This window comes from Haliotis cracherodii, unplaced genomic scaffold (assembly GCF_022045235.1).
Source record: "Haliotis cracherodii isolate W230 unplaced genomic scaffold, xgHalCrac1.p SCAF_18, whole genome shotgun sequence".
Taxonomy (NCBI): Eukaryota; Metazoa; Mollusca; class Gastropoda; order Lepetellida; family Haliotidae; genus Haliotis; species Haliotis cracherodii.
This window is the reverse complement of record NW_027266273.1, coordinates 13,553,307-13,573,857: the sequence shown is the minus strand read 5'-3', so window position 1 is coordinate 13,573,857 and position 20,551 is coordinate 13,553,307. Positions and strand designations below refer to the sequence as shown.

General features: G+C 40.4%; 1 protein-coding gene across 2 annotated transcripts in view; it reads left to right on the top strand.

Annotated features, from left to right (window-relative positions):
• The window catches only part of LOC139465786 (macrophage mannose receptor 1-like), a 70,350-nt gene that overhangs the window by 1,478 nt on the left and 48,321 nt on the right, over positions 1 to 20,551 (top strand). For both annotated transcript variants that reach the window (XM_071247698.1, XM_071247697.1), the window contains exons 2-5: positions 13,825 to 13,985; positions 14,541 to 14,680; positions 15,398 to 15,522; positions 16,289 to 16,385. In XM_071247698.1, coding sequence (XP_071103799.1) covers positions 13,825 to 13,985; positions 14,541 to 14,680; positions 15,398 to 15,522; positions 16,289 to 16,385 — 523 coding nt within the window. The remainder of the gene's footprint in view (positions 1 to 13,824; positions 13,986 to 14,540; positions 14,681 to 15,397; positions 15,523 to 16,288; positions 16,386 to 20,551) is intronic.

The following is a 20,551-nucleotide window of genomic DNA, read 5'->3' as shown; positions in this document are numbered from 1 at the left end:
TACCGGTACCATAACTCTTGACCAAAGTGCCAGTATGGGAACACTGTTGTTACTGGACATACATATAAATACATGTACAGTTCACCGGTCAGTCTGATCACGAGGCCTCGACAGTTGAAAGACCACTTGTATATTGCTTGAAACGCGAGAAGCTGCCACTTAATGTCCCACCATTCAAGTAGGATCCAAACAAACTTCGTCAAGTCAATTTTCATTCTTTAATTAATTGCACGATCGACAATACGAGTTGATAAACTTTGGCAATATTGACCTATTAGCTATTCTTAGAAGTAAAATAAGGGCAGAAGCATAGTTGTATAATATCAGTTTCGAATTGTATGAAGGCATTTAACACCGTGTGGTGTGTTGGTTTTTGGTGACAGATTACATTTTCTGAACGAATATGCGTTTGTGACACTTTGCATTACCTGGATAGAGACGCCAGGGTACGAGTTGCCCTTAAAGTCACGCTATTGTGTAGAGCAACGCCATTTCTACATCATAATTGACTGCCCTCAAATCTGTTTTACACATGCTCAAACGCAACACTCACATCACATAATACATACCACCTAAACAACGTACACGTCGCACATCGCATGACACATGCCTAAAACATAACGTGCGAAACCTACATATCGCATAACACATGTCATAAACATAAGGTACACAACACACAGATCTCACAACACATGCCGGACACACAACGTACACAAAACACACACAAAACACACACACACACACACACACACACACACACACACACACACACACACACACACACACACACACACACACACACACACACACACACACACACACACACACACACACACACATGCCCCAAACAAAACGTACACAACACACACATCACAAAAAATGCACAAGACACAACGTACACAACATACACATCACATAGCTCATGCACAAGACACACTGTACATAACACACACATCACATAACTCATGCACAAGACACACCGTACACAACATACACATCACATAACTCATGCACAAGACACACTGTACACAGCATACACATCACATAACTCATGCACAAGACACAACGTACACAACACACACACACATCACATAGCTCATGCACAAGACACAACGTACACAACATACACATCACATAGCTCATGCACAAGACACACTGTACATAACACACACATCACATAACTCATGCACAAGACACAACGTACACAACACACACACACATCACATAGCTCATGCACAAGACACAACGTACACAACATACATGACGTCGCATGTTTAATTACACCATTAGTTCCAATCTCTTTGGTGCGTTTATCAAACAACTGCACATGATTTTAATTCCATTTTTCATTTGATTAATTGTGTTAATCATTTCCCCAAACGTCCTAATGATATACTGTACTAAATACGACCGTTTAAGGGCATGCACATTCCTGGTAAAGTCGTATGTAGTGCATTCTATATATAGAACATCCGTCACGGCAGTGGGCGGAAGTGCTGTTACGTGAGGTTCCCTGGTAGGCAAGTTGCCTGGTCATCACAACTGGACGCTGTCACGCTTCCGGTGATTCAAAGTGCATGCAACATGGCACTACATCACAGAGACGTCAGTTACACGTTCAAGGGAGTACCACGTACGGTGGTTCCTTTAGCTGAATTTAATGGTTTGGCAAATCGTTCTGTATGTGTCCTACTGATGCAGATATCACATGTCATTAATAATAATAATAGTAGTGTACGTAAGTATTGAGAGCATTGCAATATGAATATAGGTTACTTTGTCTAGTCATATCATTTAGAGCATAGCCAGCTTCACCATACTCAAAATGCAAAGTTGCTTCCCTTATCCGTGCCAGGATCCTATTTCCGTGGGTATTCATAGATTACTATGTCAGCACTATACCATGCTCGTACATTTCACCAGAGTGATAAACTCAGAATCTCAGAACTGTCCTGATTATGTTTCTAGTTTAGTCACCACCTTACCTTTGGATTTCACCAAAGTGGTTAACTTCCAAGACCTGCATCACTTCAGTGGTTAACTTCAAAGACCTGCATCACTTCGGGCTCCCCCCCCCCCCCCCCCCCCCAATAGAATATTGTTCAAATCAGCGCAAATCCCAACACACTCAATACCATGATACAATATCTTGATCAATGGGATTTGTATTTGGCTTGACATCCCATGTCAGCCGCCAGCGATCAGATGTCCTGTAATCAGTATAAGGTTGACATACTCTAACCATCTTCCCGAGGCAAGGGAGTTAACCTACTATAAAAAACCAGTTTTCACCCTTGCCGAACTAGGCTGCAATTATGGAGTTGCATTTTGTCTGGACTAATGAGTCTATGCATGGTCCAATCAAAATCGCGTAAGGAACTTGACATCCGGTTCGTAAACAACATGGATTTCAACGAGCAGATTTCGATCGACTGCAGGATTTGCAAAGCATGCGTGCACACACAAGAGTGAGTGTGTGAGTGAGAGTGTATGGTTTTACGCCGCTTTTAGTAATATTCCAGCCATATATCAGCAAAATCTCGACAGGAACACCAGAAAACCATCGTGACGAGCGAACGCTTAAACCAAAAGGCCACCCCACTGCCCTTAGATGACAAGATTAAACATAGTGTGAGAGTGGTATTTCAAGCAAAAGAACAACTCGTTGTTATATATATTAAGAATATGTTGATACCAAAGTCGAATTCAGCGTGAATACGCCACTGGCTTCTATATACTATGCAGTACACACCTGCCTGTGAAGTGTTGACAATGAATTGGACTTGGGTCTAGTGTTTAATTAACACCGACCTAAGACCTGCTTGCAGATTACGCCTGCTATGATGGTGCCCTATCTAAGTTATTATAACATAAACACACAGATAACCGATTAAAGTTTGACAAAAGAAATATGATTAGTTGAATCACTATTCATCTGATTTTAGAATGAAGTTTGGCCTTGTTTATTTTCTGATACTCTGGTTGCTTGCAGTACTTCAAGGCTGCGGCGCTGTGTAGTTTATTTTTGTATCGCCCTGATCATCTTGATCACATCAATAATAAAATAATAATCACAATTGACAATTTAATTCGCCGAATCCGGCCAGTGATGTACGCCCACAACTCTACATTATTATTATATACCCCAGGTAATAGAAAAAAGTGTGCACTCGAATTACATTCTTGAGTCCCTGGGGAGTAAACAACCCAAGCTAGAAGGTTTAAATTCACATTGCCGTCTCATTCTATCGGGTACCCTTTCATTGCTGGGTGAGCAGAAATATACTTCGAACAAATCTTCCCAAGGAGACAAAACATGTAACATGAATTTCATTTTGATGCACGGCTAAAACTTTCTCAAACTTGTGGGACCAAGACGTTTAATGTAAACTTCACGTATATCGATGATCTGATATCGTTCAATAACCATCAAATAGCCAACTTCCATTCCACAGAATTACCCATCTGAACTATAAATAATGGATACATGGCATGATAGTAACTTCTTTTATTCTTCTATCAGGTGAATGCTGAGTAAATGCATAATATAAATAAAATCATGATATGTTTACACATCACACGTGCGATGAATGTACAAAGATAACATTACAATGACAAAGTCTATTTAATCCTGTTAATCTTCGTCGTTATATTGTTATCGTTATCGTTCCTATCTCACTGGTTTTGTCATTATATTGTTATCTCTGTACATTCATCCCACCTTGTGTTGCTTAAACATATATATATATATATATATATATATATATATGTGTGTGTGTGTGTGTGTGTATGTATGTATGTATGTATGTATGTATGTATGTATATGTGTGTGTGTGTGTGTGTGTGTGTGTATATATATATATATATATATATATATATATATATATACATATGCTTAGCAAGTGCATAGAGTTAATATATATATATTAACTCTATGCACTTGCTAAGCATTCACCTGATGAAAAGTTTCCTGCAGCTCCATCCTTTCGAGCATGCTCTGTCTAGGAAGATTCCAAAGAGCGTCATACGAGTCTTGCTCCAAATCTGTTTGATCAGTGCTACAGCTGGCCTCTGTAAAGCTTTCAAAACGTTTACTAGCAGGCAGTTTTAAAACATTTCCAAATCTGACGCATCAGTAACAAAAAGATTATCCGATGCAATTACTTATTTTGACTTGTACCATATGTGTTTTCTCATGTTAACAATTGACTTGACCTTGTATGTGTTTGCCACCGCTCTAGCAGGATACGCTCACGTTTTAGCGAACACCTTTTATCGTGATTGTGTTTTATAGTGATTCATAAACACATGCTTATGATATAGTTGGAATCGTACCATGGACTGTGATATTAGTACAAATTTGTTGTGATTATGGGAATGGATGCTGTCCCTTTTATTTACCAGCTGTCTTGGTTGTGACTATGGCCATTGGTGCTGTTATACAACGACTCAGAATAGATATATGAGCACCACTGCCTTAACAATGCAGCGTAATCCACTGGCGCCAAGACACGACATATATAGATCAGGGAAGTCTAAATGATGTCCTATATAAGCAGTGCATGAACATACTTGATATGTCAAGGCCAAGATGAAGAAAGACCGTGGCCGCGTATGGGATATGTGAGATATCACATGCTAATGGTCATGTAACTGACAAGGTCACTGGTGATAAACTACATCCATCATATGATGTCGCTTATGAATGACTCTCATGATAGTCAAACCTGTACATTTAAGCACTGCATGAATGAGTTAACGCTGAACATGCACTCTAAGCTTATCTCACATGTTCATATTATACTATGTAGCAATATATTGGATGTTGCCAAGTGAGTGAGTGAGTTGGGTTTAACGTCGCTTTTAACAGTATTCCAGTTATATCGCGGCGTGTAGGAGGAAAGCCCGAAGTGATGCAGGTCTTAGACGTTTACAACTTCGGTGAAACCCACAAGCACGGGTATGGTGCTGACAAACCTAGAAACATAATCGGGGCTAACCGGGATTCGAACCCACAATCATAAGTTTCTGGCGTGCCCAAGGGAAGCAACTCTGCACAGCGAATTGCGGCGCCTTAGACGACTGGGCCACCCGTGCCCCCTCACCATAAGGTTTTGACATTTATTGACTATTGTCACAACTTTAACCAATAATTTTTACATCAACCAATAATTTCACATCATTTAAGAATACATGTGTAACCTCACTCACTCACTCACTCACTCACTCACCCACTAACTCACTCACTCAAGACGGGAATTTAGTTCAATAGGTGAATGGAATTCAAAACCTCAAGATGTCACTCCACGGAATTCGTTTTCAGTCAAACATGTACAAATGTGCCCTACTTAAATCGCTCATGTTTCATTACTCTGCTCATTGCTATGGCCACAAGTGAATTGTTCCTTCTGCTGAAGGCGACCTTAATTAACAACCTCGTTATTCCGTGTGTCTCGCATGCACGTAATACAGGACATCCGCTGCTCACAGCGTATGGCCACTTTATCCAACGAGATGGCTGTTGAGCACAGTGAGGGGGTTCGAGAAACATCTAATTAAGAAAGGAACGAACACAATGAAACCCTTTTAAACTTAACACTCAACTTTGATGTCAAAGTCCGAATGTGACCCTCCCCTTCGCAGCCACCGTATTGTAAACAATTTTGTTTATGTGATCAGAAGGAATTAGACCATCAGTTCTGTGTTACATATCAACTGCCGGACAAAAGAAAGAATACGCCCATTTTTAATGGTGGCTAAAATATAAGAAACAAGAAAAAGTTTTTCGATGGTGATTTATTTGATTCAGGTTTCCTAGTTGTGTTTTGGACACTAGTAACGTTCGTAATTGTTTGGTTATTTTCCAGGTGTATATTTGTCAGTATGTGATTAAGGTCACATGTACACGTGGTTCGTAAGCCCTGAAAAGACCAGGTAGGATAAGGCTTTCTGTCCATGAGATATCCACGAGTTAGGAAATCCTTCACAAGTCATTATTGAATATATAACGGTAAAACCATTTCTGTAATCATGAGAAAGAACGACTATATTATAAGCATATATTCTTGAGTCATTGACACAGTTATTGATAATGTATAATTGAGCGTATCCTGCCCCACCGGTAAACAGTCATCAGATGGTTTTTTTTGTATGAATGAGATTTAGACTCTTTTTATTAAAACTCTTGGAAGTTTTGTTACCGGAAAAACTTAACTACAGTAAACTACGGTTATAAAAGGACCACTTATTTTACTTCGTTATAACCATAGTTGGTTACAGGCATACATACATACATACATACATACATACATACATACATACATACATACATACATACATACATACATACATACATACATACATACATACATACATACATACATACATACATACATACATACATACATACATACATACATATAACGAACTCGCGGATATAACGATCTCTTTTTGGTCCCGTTCGTTTACTATATATACCCAAAAGAGATCGTTATATCCGCGAGTTCGTTATAAGCGTGTTCGTTATAAACGTAGTTTACTGTATGTCGAAAAGAGTGATCTTAGGCGTTTTCAGGAAGCCAACTTCTAATTCATGAACATGAACAAATCTTTGAGCCAAGTTGAATTTCTACGGAGGTGTAGATAACAACAGTACAAACATACAATGTATGTTTAATGACCAAATCATCATGGACGTCTCTGAACAATCAACCTTTTCAATTCAGTTTAGCAATATTTATGTATTTGACCATGTTAGAAGTAAAAGCTGGTCGTCAGCCACTTGAACATGTCTAAAAATATACTACCAATATTTCACATTTTGAGTAACGTAAAAAAGAGACATATTTAGTGGGCCAAAAACAGTCGTTAACCTACCATCTCCTTAGTTAATCCGAACCATCTAACTGGGTACGGAAGCTGGGACGGACAGGTGTAACTGTTGACCTGTTGAGAAGTTGAGGCCGCCGATGTGTAACCATACTACCATAAGTTTAGTTCATTTTCTCGAAACCCTTATAAGAGATGTTTGAGTGTGATCTGTTTGAAATAAAGAGGCCAAAGAAACTCAAGATGAACTGTGATACACCAGGCCCCGTATTCGTTTATATGATAATATATGGTATGGGATCCTAGAAGGGACATCGTCGCGTTGTCACATTGTCGCCCTTACACAAAGTTTGAAAATTAACCAAAGCGCAAAAATGCGACAACGCGGCCATTGACCATTTCTTGCATTGTTGACCTCTGGTAAATGAAAAAATATTCTTCAAAACCCGACAACGCGACAATGTCACTTCAACAATTCCATAATGTGACCTTCTCCGGATATATTATGTCAACATTGAAATGAGCTTTCTATCGTTATGTTTGAAGTCCTAGCATCCTGCACTTTGCACCTCTAGTACAAGTTAGTCTGGCAAAGTTAGTCTACGTCAGTTCATCATGCACATCATGCATGTTCTCATTCTGAAAAGGAAATGTATCATGACGTATTACGTTCTGTTTCCAAATACTTCTGAAATGGGCTCCATGTATTGGTTGTTAATTGTAACAATCACGCCTGATTTTTTTCCCTTGCTCTATTGACCGTTTTCACAGCCTGCATCCTCCCTTGTGGTTTGATATTATTTCCGACTTTCTCTGATCCCATTGGTGGCTATCTGTAACAGCGTTCCCGACTTTCCCCTTTGTAACCGGCCGCTTTCTGTGATACCGTTTCAATGGTTGTATTTTGTTCCATTTTCATTGGTTGCTTTCTGTAACACAAACATTAGCCACGGACCAATTCATTCAGATACCGTTTTCATCACAGTACTTGGTCCAGGTTGCCTCAGATATTGCGTGTTCCTTGTGTCCGTCCAGAAGAATTCCCGGCTTTTCATTTAGCAATGATTGCCACCTAATCACATTTAACATCATCTTCACATATCCTTTACTGTACTCAGTGTGTATTTACTTTATCACAGAAATGTCACAGGTTATTTCAGTACTTTCAGAACTTATTGCAAATATTGATAAGCATGCCCTGGAAGTTTAACGTACGAAAGCTTCTACCAACGTAGTTGATTCCTAATTAAATGCTCGCAGGCATCTGATTCCCAACCATATATGCTAGAAGCTGTTAAGCTTCTCTTTTCCAGGAGAGTCAAGGATTTGTGTAACATTTTCCACAAAGTCACTAACCTGAGAGACAAACGTTAGGTGTACACCGAAATGTTAAATGTGTGTTTGTTGTTTAACGTCGCACACAGTAATATCCCAGCTGTATGACGTCGGTCTGTAAATAAGAGAATCTGAATCAGACAGTCCAGTGATTGACATCATTACCATCGATATACGCAGTTGGTAACAATGACATGCATCAACAAAAGTCTGCGAGTCTGTCAACCCGATTTGCCTTCTTTGTTTCTTTTAGCAGAATACCCTCCACAGGGGCCTTTCACGTTGTACCTTGATGGAATGTGGTGTGAGTGAGTTGGGTTTAACGCCGCTTTTAACAGTATTCCAGTTATATCATGGCGTGTCAGCTTAATGTGGGAGGATAGCCCAAAGTGATGCAGGTCTTAGACGTTTACCACTTTGGTGAAACCCACAAGCACGGGTATGGTGCTGACAAACCTAGAAACATAATCGGGGCGAACCGGGATTCGAACCCACAATCATAGGTTTCTGGCGTGCCCAAGGGAAGCAACTGTGCACAGCAAATCGCTGCGCCTTAGACGACTGGGCCAGCCGTGCCCCCACCTTGATGGAAATCAAACCCGGGTGAAATAAGGGAGCAAACTCTGACCTCCCTAGTTATGATGACCAGTTAACTGAAATAAGGAGGCCAGTGAAACCATCTCACCTGTTTCTTATTTAGATCTATGCCAGATTCAGAGTGACAGAAACCTATCCACAAGGCTGCATGGCAAGAGGAATGACATCCAGTGATCAACTTTCCTTTATGTCGGACAATATTCCTGCAGATCCATCCTTTGTTGTCTTGATTTCACAACTTTTGAGGTACACTCGAGCATGCTCTTTCTAGGAAGACTTCAGTCATACGACTCTTGCTCAAAATCGGTTTGATCATTCTTACAACAGGTCTCTGTAAAGCTTTCAAAACGTTTTATGGTAGGCAGTTTTAAAACATTTCCAAATCTGACGCATCAGAAAATGTCCAAAAGGAATTTCGATGCGATTACCATTTTTTACTTGTACCATATGTTCCAGTGTTTTCTCAGGTGAACAATTGACTTGCCCATGAGTGTCATCGATGTAACAGGATACGCTCACCTTTTCTTGAATTCCTCGTATAGTGAATCATGAACACATGCGATTAGATATAGTTGGAATCGTACAGTTTACTCTGCTTTTATAAAATAGTTCTTTCTTTGAGTACTTTCTTATTCCCACCCCTGGCGGCTTACAGTCTTCACTTGATTCAGTTCGATTTTATGCCCCCAAATGGAGACTCATCCATTATGTCTCAAAGAGTAAATCACCCGTATTCTGTAAATAACGTCAGTCTCATAATAAAGTAAATATGGCGGAATAATCACCAACAGTAGTCATTTAGACTACTACATCAAGGATTAAACCGGAAATGGGTCATTCTAAACTACCGTTTGGCAAGCTACTGCAATCATACGCCTGTCAGAGAATTAGCAAACATTTGAAGAGAGAGAGAGAGAGACTGGCACAGAGACAGTACCTCTCACGGAACACTTACAAATAAATGCTCTTTATTATAATGCATCTCTATCCACACTTATGACAACACCTGCGACGTTATATAAGTATCGACCCAAGTGTGAGTGAGTTGGGTTTAACGCCGCTTTTAACAGTATTCTAGTTATATCATGGCGTGTCAGCTTAATGTGGGAGGAAAGCCCGAAGTGATTCAGGTCTCAGACGTTTACCACTTCTGTGAAACCCAAGAGCACGGGTATGGTGCTAACAAACCTAGAAACATAATCGGGGCGAACCGGGATTCAAACCCACAATCATAGGTTTCTGGCGTGCCCAAGGGACGCAACTCTGCACAGCGAATCGCGGCGCCTTAGACGAATGGGCCACCCGTGCCCCCTATCAACCCAAGAGCAGAAGTGCTGAAAGAATGTAACCATTGTTATTGACATTACTATGGCAATAATTGCCTCATTACTTTGTATTGTGAATCGTTTGTGTCTAACAGAAATAATTTCTTCTCATCTCTGATTGATAATCTTTATGTTGATGTATATGCAAAAATAGATATGCTTGAAGACGATGATATGCTTTCGTTGTTTTTTGGTGCGTGTGTTCATGACTTAACTGACTGCAATTTATTATATATTCAGTTGATATTGAATACATATTGAAAACTTTGAAACTTTGTATCAAGTTGAATGACAAACCCTGGATACCACAAATGGTTCCATATCTATATAAAAGTAAATACATTTTTTTTGTAGTTTTATCATAAAAAATGGAATCGATCGTGTTTGGCGCCTGCATCAATCGCAGTGGACGGAGCTTATTTACGGTTGCGCTTTAAATAGCAAGGCACGTGGTCATGTGTACACATTCAATGCATTTGTGGTCAAAGTGTATTGTGCTGTATATTTTTTATGTTGAAAGAAACATGTGAAGCATATCCACTTGACACGTACGCCCTGCTGCTCACAAGTTGTACATTGTAAATTGGATACTATGAGCACTGTAATGTATGCCTTCGTTGTGAATAATTTATTGGAATTCAAGTATGTTCCTATGTGTGACCTTCGCATTGAACTTTTGAGGTAACATTCATTCATTCATTCATTCATTCATTCATATTCGGTTGGCTTGCACTATCTGTATGTGTCCGGGTCGATCATCGACGTTACGTGTATATTGGTATCGGGCCCATGACAGATTAAGAAACATGCAGCATTTGGGAAACACAATTCTGACGGGTACGCACCTGCAACATACCTGTGGCACGTAACGTTCAGCACGTTGCAGACGTCGCCTGATCAATGTTGTTGCTTCATTAATGATTAAATGTGTTTAATAAAGTGCCTTTGGGCGTTTGGTTCCAAGAAAACAATATGCGTCTGCTCACAACCTAGTCTGAGTGACAATTGAAAATCTGGCATGCCAAGTGCTGTCCGAAGTCAGGTGCGTCATGACTGTCACAATGTTGTATTTGTGATTTTGCCTTCATCGGAAATGTTCCTGTCCTATAAATCACTTGTTTTCATTGCCAGACGTGTGTGTACTTTCCCCTTGTTTCACCTCAAAACAAAATATCCCCTACTTTCTTTTGCATAGTATATATATGAGGTGTTCGCAACCTGCACTCAAACACTTTTTTTTATCGAAAATGAAATGGCATAGATTGAAGAGGAGTGAACGGCCGTTTTAAAGGTCATGGCCAGACTTACAAACGAGGCTTCTGAAAACAATTGAGGTTCATCGAGTGAGGTCTATATACGGACTATCCTACTGATAACACTCATCTACCTGACTGTATAACTGAGACCTACCTGTAATCAGAAGAACCAGGTAGTGACAACGCCGGTTATCAGCATGTTTAGACAGCGCATCCTTTAGTTTGTTTGTTTGTTGCTTAACGCCGCAACATTCCAGCAATATTCCAGGTGTATCACGGCGATTAGTAAATAATCGAATCCAGACGAGATAATCAAGTAACTGACAGCATGAACATCGATCTGCGTTCATTACAGTGCAATGGCACACACTACACCATGTCACTGAAAATGACTACTAGGTTCATTTAGTCGCCTTCATACGACCAGTACAGGTTGCTGGGGGCGTATATTATCACCTGAAAATCCACATGGACTGTATACCCTTCAGTAGGGTGTTAAACGGAATATATATCTTTGAGTGTGCATTGAAATTTATAATTCATAAAATATCTACGCTTGTTGTTGCAGGTATCGGTGAACAACAGCATATCTCTGTGTATTGCCCTGATATATATCGAACAACATAATGAATGTTGTATGACACATGACACATGACACCGTGCTGCATCTGCCTCCGTGTTGCACAAGACCATCTTGTTCGGTTATTGATACCAACCAATATCATACCTCAGTGAATAATACTAAATGATATGATACCTCAGTAGTTTTACTAAATTGTATGATACCTGAGAGAATAATGCCAAACTGCATTATGTCTCAGCGGATAATACCAAACATTATCTTACCTTAGCGGATAATACCAAATTGTAAGCTACAGTAGTGAAAGATGCCAAACTGTATCATACCTTACTGGATAATACCAAACAGTTCCATGCCTTAGCAAATAATGCCAGTATATCACACCTAAGCGAAAAATAGCAAACAGTATTATACCTTAGTGGTTTGCCAAACTGTATGATACCTTAGTGAAATAATGGCAAATTGCAAGATACCTTAGTGGATAATGCCAAACTGTTTTATGCCTAAGGGGATAATGTCACCCTGTATTATACCTGAATGAATAATACTAAACTGTATCAGACTTTTCTATTTTGATAAATATTATACTGTAAAATATGGTACCAGATCACACCTTGGACACTGTGCTGGCGATTAGGTGCCCCACTCTGGCAGTGTGGGTTCGAATCCCGGTCGGGACTCAACCCAAAAAAGTACGAGAATCTGTACTTTACTAAGAAAGTGTTATCCCAAATATAACCTTTGTTACACTTGTTGGCAGTGTCCAGTCAAGTATGTCTATATCATACCTTGTTGACAATATCAAGTCAATTATGTCCATATCATACCCTGTTGACAGTATCAAGTTAAATATGTCAATATCCCGCCAGGAATGTTTATATAATACCTTTTTGACAGTATCCTATCGAATATGTATATATCATACATTGTTGACAGTATCCAGTCAGTTATGTCCATATCATACCTTGTTGACAGTATCAAGTTAAATATGTCAATATCATACCTTGTTGACAGTGTCCAGTCAAGTATGTCTCTATCATACTTCGTTGATAGTGCTCAGTCAAACATGTCAAGTATGTCTATATCACACGTTTTGACAGTGTCCAGTAACGAATGTCTATATCATACCTCGTCAACATTATCCAATCAAGTATGTCTATATCATACCTTCTTGACAGTATCCAGTCAAGAACTTGTTGACAATATCCAGTCAAGAATGTTTATATTATACCTTGTTGACAGTATCAGTCAGGTGTGTCTATATCACACATGTTGATAGTGTCAAGTCAAGTACGTCTATATGATACCTTGTTGACAGTATCCAGTCAAGTATGTCTATATCACACCTTGTTGACAGTGTCAAGTCAAGAACGTCTGTATCATACCTTGTTGACAATATCCCTCCAGGAATGTCTGTATTTGACCTTGTTGACAGTATCCCGCCAGGAATGTTTATATCATACCTTCTTGACAGCATCCTGCGAAAAATGTCTATATCAAACGTAGTTGGCAGTGTCCAGTCATGAATGTCTATATTAAACCTTGTTGACAGTATCCAGTCACGTATGTCCATATCACACCTTGTTGACAGTGTCCAGTCAAGTATGTCTGTATCAAACCTTGTTGGCAGTGTCCAGTCAAGTATGTCTATATCACACCTTGTTGACAGTGTCCAGTCAAGTATGTCTATATCACACCTTGTTGACAGTGTCCAGTCACGTATGTCCATATCACACCTTGTTGACGGTGTCCAGTCAAGTATGTCTCTATCAAACCTTGTTCACAGCGTCCAGTCAAGTATGTCTATATCACACCTTGTTGACAGTGTCCAGTCAAGTATGTCTATATCACACCTTGTTGACAGTGTCCAGTCAAGTATGTCTATATCACACCTTGTTGACAGTGTCCAGTCAAGTATGTCCATACGGGTGGATTGACCGACCCCGGGGGGACAGCTGCTACAAGATCGTCATCAACAACATTCGGGATACATGGATAGGTTCCCGGAGTCAATGCCAAGCGCTGCAGTCCACTATGTATAAACTGGACTCTGTACAAGAAAGGGTGAGTCTTCATTGATCACTGCGCACTGGCATCTCTATGCATGTTTAGCTCACAAGGGCCAAAGGTCCAAGTGAGCTTATTGGATGTCGCCTTGTTCGGCGGCTGTCAGTCAGTCCGTCGTCCACCCATCGTTCTCCCATAATCCTGAACTGGCGGAAGGTTGAGAACCAAAACAGGTATTTTGTTCGTGGCGTTAAATCAAAAGTGTAGTTTCATAGAAACAAAAGGAAAAAATAGGATCATCTTCTCGGCAACCACAAGGTCCAGATAGTTCACACTCCATGAAGATGTGGAACAATAATATGACTTTGATTTGTTCATTTACTTGGACCTTTTTTAAAAATTGCCAAAACATAACTGTGTAAGGTTGCTGTTAGCTACTCCATGGAGTGTTGTAGGCTACTCCGTGTCTCGTGTTTTCGGTGGCTGAGATGTGGACATTACTGGACTGTTAGAACAGATGATTGAAGTTTAGCTAGAAAAGACAACATATGTTAAAGTGTTTCCCTCAACAGTCGAAGAGGTATTTTCATGTCTTTGTGTTCTTTTGGTAAGGACTGGTTGATGAAAACATTGCAAAACGCCACCAGTGTGTTTCCGGATGTGACGGACTGGTGGAGCGGTGTGTACAACAGAGGAGACGGTAAAGGATGGCTGTGGGCTGCTGATGATACCCCGATAGACAATTCACTCATGTGAGTTATACGTCTTATGTCTTATTTTCTGTTTCATCGAATTACGTGATTGTCTTGTTTGTTTACCGGCTGACGTCGCATGGAAGGATTACTGCTGTGCTGCGTCAGGCATTAAATACTTACTTTTTATGCATATTGTATGAATGGCGGGTGCTACGGGTAGGGCAGGACATACCTACCCTTGTCGCAAACAACTGGTTTCATCACTGATTGTCAGTGGTCCATTCATATAATTTCCCTAGCTATTTGGTCTTTACGCCTTGTGGAATCTGTTTAGGCAAAAAATCTAGGTTGGTTATTCTCTTGCATTGACAGTCTATATTGTTTTCTTGGGTGACGCTCGAGAGTAGTTGGGGGTGAATTAACTGTGTCTCATATGCGGACCCATAGGTAAAAACATAACGGATCTTTCAAATAAACGTATTGTACATTTGTTTAAGGATTTGCGCCTATATGTAACCAACTGAGACCAAGATGAAAACAGGTCTTCCGCACGTTATTGCCTGTTGTCGAACCCGATAACGTGGGGTTGCTCATCTTATCAATCACTGGTTTGTCATGCCCGGGCTCTATTGTTTACAGTTCGCATGATGTAGGTAAATATGTCTGACTTCTGACGCCATTAAGTCACGTCATTCCACGCATGCAATTTTTGTGCTGATTCCAAGTCAGTGTTTGTAATAACGCCGTAGTCTTTGGTTCGATGGCTGTTTGTAGACAGTGGCTGGGAGGGACGGTTCCACCAAACGACGGTAACAAACACTGCGCCATCGTCAACAGCCAGGGCTACAACTCATCCAGCTGTGTGTCTTGGCTTCGAGTCATTTGTGAGAGACCAAAGAGTACGTACAGAATTATTATTATTACGATATGGCTGACGTCTCTGTGTGGAGACTCAAAAATAAGTATAGTCTTATAATTACGACGTGACTGACGTCTCTATGTGGAGACTCAAGAATAAGTATAGAGTCTTATAATTACGACGTGACTGACGTCTCTATGTGGAGACTCAAAAATAAGTATAGAGTCTTATAATTACGACGTGACTGACGTCTCTATGTGGAGACTCAAGGGTAAGTATAGAGTCTCAGTTTTACGATGTGGCTGACGTCTCTATGTGGAGACTCAAGGGTAAGTATAGAGTCTTAGTATTGCGATGTGGCTGACGTCTCTATGTGGAGACTCAAGGGTAAGTATAGAGTCTTACTATTACGATGTGAATGACGACTCTATGTGGATTCTCAAGAGGAAGAAAAATGCGTTAGCATTACAAATGGTCACGTCTCTATGTTGAACCTCAAGGGTAAGTATAGTGTATTGGTATTACTATGTGGCTCACGTCTCTATGTGGAGACTCACGAGTAAGTATAGTGCCGTCAGAAAGTGGTTAATTGTAACAAATGATATACTTTGAATAACCCTTTCTCAGTAAAGTACAAACTCTAGAAATTTGCCTTCACCTTTCAATACAGGATACGTGGTTTATATGAGCAAAACAACGCCTATGTGATGTTGAGGGCATGAAAGGCCCTATGACCCTCTGTCGTGGGGCTGCTCATTCTCTGTAGTGGTTGTTGTGCCCACTCTGACATCAACATGGTGTTTCAGGCCAACCCCTCGTGTGTGACGTAGATCACGACTGGGTGTACAACAACGGCAGCTGCTATAAGCTCATCACGGAGAAGAGGACCTGGTCTGATGCTAGGTAAGGAGATGATGGAGCTTGAATGAGTGAGTGAGTGAGATGGGTTTGAACAGTATTCCAGTTATTTCACGGCGTGTCAGCTTCTTGGAAGCGGAAATCCCGAAGTGGTGCTCGTCTTAGACGTTTACCACTTTGGTGAAACCGACGAGCATGGCCACGGTGATGAGAAACCTAGAAACATAATCTGGGCGAACCGGGATTCGAACCAACGATCATAAGTTTCTAGCAAGACCAAGGGACGCAACTCTGCACTGCGAATTGCGACGCCTGGCACCACTGGGCCACGTATCCGTGTCCCCCATGAACATAATAAGAGAGAGGAAGTTTATAGGCCGTGGGCTAGGTATGACCCACGAGCACCCACAACACCCCCCCCCCCCCCCCCCCCCCCCCCCCCCAACATCCAAACCCCACTTAATTTTTTTAAAGCCCATAAACATACTAAGCATGATTTTGAATGTTAACAAGAAAAAAGTTGGGACGAACTTGTTGTTACAGCCTTTCAAAGTATGTACCGTATATCGCGTTTTCGCCCGGTTTTGCCGTATATCACTTGGGGGTATGATTACGTTTTGGGTTGTCATCTCAATAGTGATCCACTGATCTTTAAGTGTGATATATCACTGGAATCCATATATAAATACCTCTCTAATGAGGTTTCAATAAATGGTACTGAGTGAATATGGACCAACCCATGGCAAATCGAACGTCATATATCCCGACAAAACTATTTTTTCTCGTAGAAACCTTTAATCCGGTATATGTTCTAGGTACATGTGCCTGATTCCACTATAATCGTCTAACACGTGTTCCAGTACATTTCTTGAAGTACTTACTTAACATGTGATGTAACCAGGTGAAAATCTTTTGCACAATTTGGAACAAATTTACTCTTATAATGTCAGAGTAGGATACCTAATATTGCATTCTCGGCTTAGCTACATCGGAACAACGCTTGGATGTATGCTCAGGATTTGGCTTGTCAACTTGTGTGTTATTCACCGACCTTGATGTGTTATATGCCAAAGGAAACCATATATAAACACCATAATTTGATGTAGGCTGATTATTGATCTACTTTTGGACAATCATATAGAATACCTCTTGACAACTCTGATATCACTCACTTTGTATGCATATAAGAGGTTCACAGTATAATGCTCGAGTCGATTTAAGAACTTTGAATGAAATGGACCTATGTGTAACATATTCAAGATGGCAACCATAAAGCTGTGCAAAAAAACTTATCATAATGTAAATGTTATTTATTTCAGCAAATATACAAATCAATTTCTTGGACGCAGGCTTGATATTTTGACAAATTTTGCCATTTCAAGTTGAGTTTCAGATGTTTTAGTACAGCTAGTAGTTAAGGTGAATTAGCAGGGGGCACCCCCGAAGGTAAAAGACGAATTCACTTACTAACATTTAATTCATACATCACTTAGCTACCTAAGTTTCCAATTTACAGAAAATGTCTAAATGCGAATCGTCCAAATCGTATATGAATGGCTTGAAATGAACAGGGACCATGCATTCACAGAAATAAATTATATTCCAATTACATACTTAAGATTCCCTTACAGAATACCCAAGTTAATATATATGGAAATGTCCCACCTTGTAACAATGTCATCACCATGAGTATGTGTCTTTTGAGGTTGAACTGTTGTGTCTGAGACCAACATCTTATACAACCGGGAACAACTCGAAGACAGCTTTGACATCTCAACCAAAACGGAAACGTATCCCCAGTGATCCAGAGCCAGTGTGCATCATACATGTACCTGGCTTGAAGTATGGCCCACTACAACGTCTGAGCAAAGCCAAAGATCCTGATGAGAAGATGGAAAAGCTGAAGGGGTGATCAAGCGTAGAAGGATGGCAGAACCTCCAGAAATGCCAAATCAAATGAAAGTGTCATGTACAAGCCTGCCGGCAGTTTTGGAAGGAACCCATGGCTATCACAGAGAATATTATCAGCGTTTTACAATGAACCATGACCGTTTGAAACAACCTGAAATTGAATCTTTGGAACTAGCTGGCCGCCCAATTCGGCGTCCATCCTATGAGCCCATCATCTTCCAACCTGACTGCATCTTTTGTACTTCGTATTCATGAAAGAAATTCAAGTCAAAAGGAAGCTGGACAACAGAAGGGCTCACAAACTTCAGTCTGGATGGATGACAGCATGTCATTGAAGTAGCTCAACGTCAAAACGATGAGCCTCTCCAGCTGCGGATCAGAGGGAAGGATCTATTTACCTGTGAAGCAAAATATCACAAGTCGTGCCGAACTGGTTACATACAGATTCCTGAGAAATGGCGGAGCTCTCAATCGTCGGATGTTATCAACAGCAAGATACTGAAAGAGAAGAAGTTCTACTAAAGATGTATACAGATGGTCTTCAGGACACTGCACACCCAAACCCAGACTGCAGGAGTACCAAGTTAAAGAAGAAAATTGTCACATGGGACATTTCCAATCATTCATCGTGTACAACAGATTAATGTTGACTCAGCTGTACGAAACGCCTACCAATTAGGTTCGACTGACACGCTTGCACTTTTCTTCTTTAACTTGGTACTCCAGTAGTCTTCTCTTTCAGTTTCTTGCTGTTGATAACTTCCGACACTGATACCATTGCTTTCTTGTGTGCCTCTTCTATTTGATGCTGTCTAAGGTGTTCCTACGGTTAAGAGCTCCGAAATGTCTCAGGTATCTGTAAGTAACCAGTTCGGCACGACTTGTGATAATTTGCTTCATCGGCAAATAGTTCCTTCCCTCTGATCCGCAGCAGGAGAGGCTCATCGTTTTGACGTTGAGCTACTTCGGTGACATGCTGCCATCCATCCAGACTGAAGTTTGTGAGCCCTTCTGTTGTCCAGCTTCCTTTTGACTTGAATTTCTTTCATGAATACGAAGTACAAAAGATGCAGTCAGGTTGGAAGATGATGGGCTCATAGGATGGACGCCGAATTGGGCGGCCAGCTAGTTCCAAAGATTCAATTTCAGGTTGTTTCAAACGGTCATGGTTCATTGTAAAACGCTGATAATATTCTCTGTGATAGCCATGGGTTCCTTCCAAAACTGCCGGCAGGCTTGTACATGACACTTTCATTTGATTTGGCATTTCTGGAGGTTCTGCCATCCTTCTACGCTTGATCACCCCTTCAGCTTTTCCATCTTCTCATCAGGATCTTTGGCTTTGCTCAGACGTTGTAGTGGGTATGATGCACACTGGCTCTGGATCACTGGGGATACGTTTCCGTTTTGGTTGAGATGTCAAAGCTGTCTTCGAGTTGTTCCCGGTTGTATAAGATGTTGGTCTCAGTCACAACAGTTCAACCTCAAAAGACACATAATCACGGCGATGACATTGTTACAAGGTGGGACATTTCCATATATATTAACTTGGGTATTCTGTAAGGGAATCTTAAGTATGTAATTGGAATATAATTTATTTCTGTGAATGCATGGTCCCCTGTTCATTTCAAGCCACTCATATACGATTTGGGACGATTCGCATTTAGACATTTTCTGTAAATTGGAAACTTAGGTAGCTAAGTGATGTATGAATTAAATGTTAGTAAGTGAATTCGTCTTTTACCTTCGGGGGTGCCCCCCTGCTAATTCACCTTAACTACTAGCTGTACTAAAACATCTGAAACTCAACTTGAAATGGCAAAATTTGTCAAAATATCAAGCCTGCGTCCAAGAAATTGATTTGTATATTTGCTGAAATAAATAACATTTACATTATGATAAGTTTTTTTGCACAGCTTTATGGTTGCCATCTTGAATATGTTACACATAGGTCCATTTCATTCAAAGTTCTGAAATCGACTCGAGCATTATACTGTGAACCTCTTATATGCATACAAAGTGAGTGATATCAGAGTTGTCAAGAGGTATTCTATATGATTGTCCAAAAGTAGATCAATAATCAGCCTACATCAAATTATGGTTTTTATATATGGTTTCCTTTGGCATATAACACATCAAGGTCGGTGAATAACACACAAGATGACAAGCCAAATCCTGAGCATACATCCAAGCGTTGTTCCGATGTAGCCGAGAATGCAATATTAGGTATCCTACTCTGACATTATAAGAGTAAATTTGTTCCAAATTATGCAAAAGATTTTCACCTGGTAACATCACAT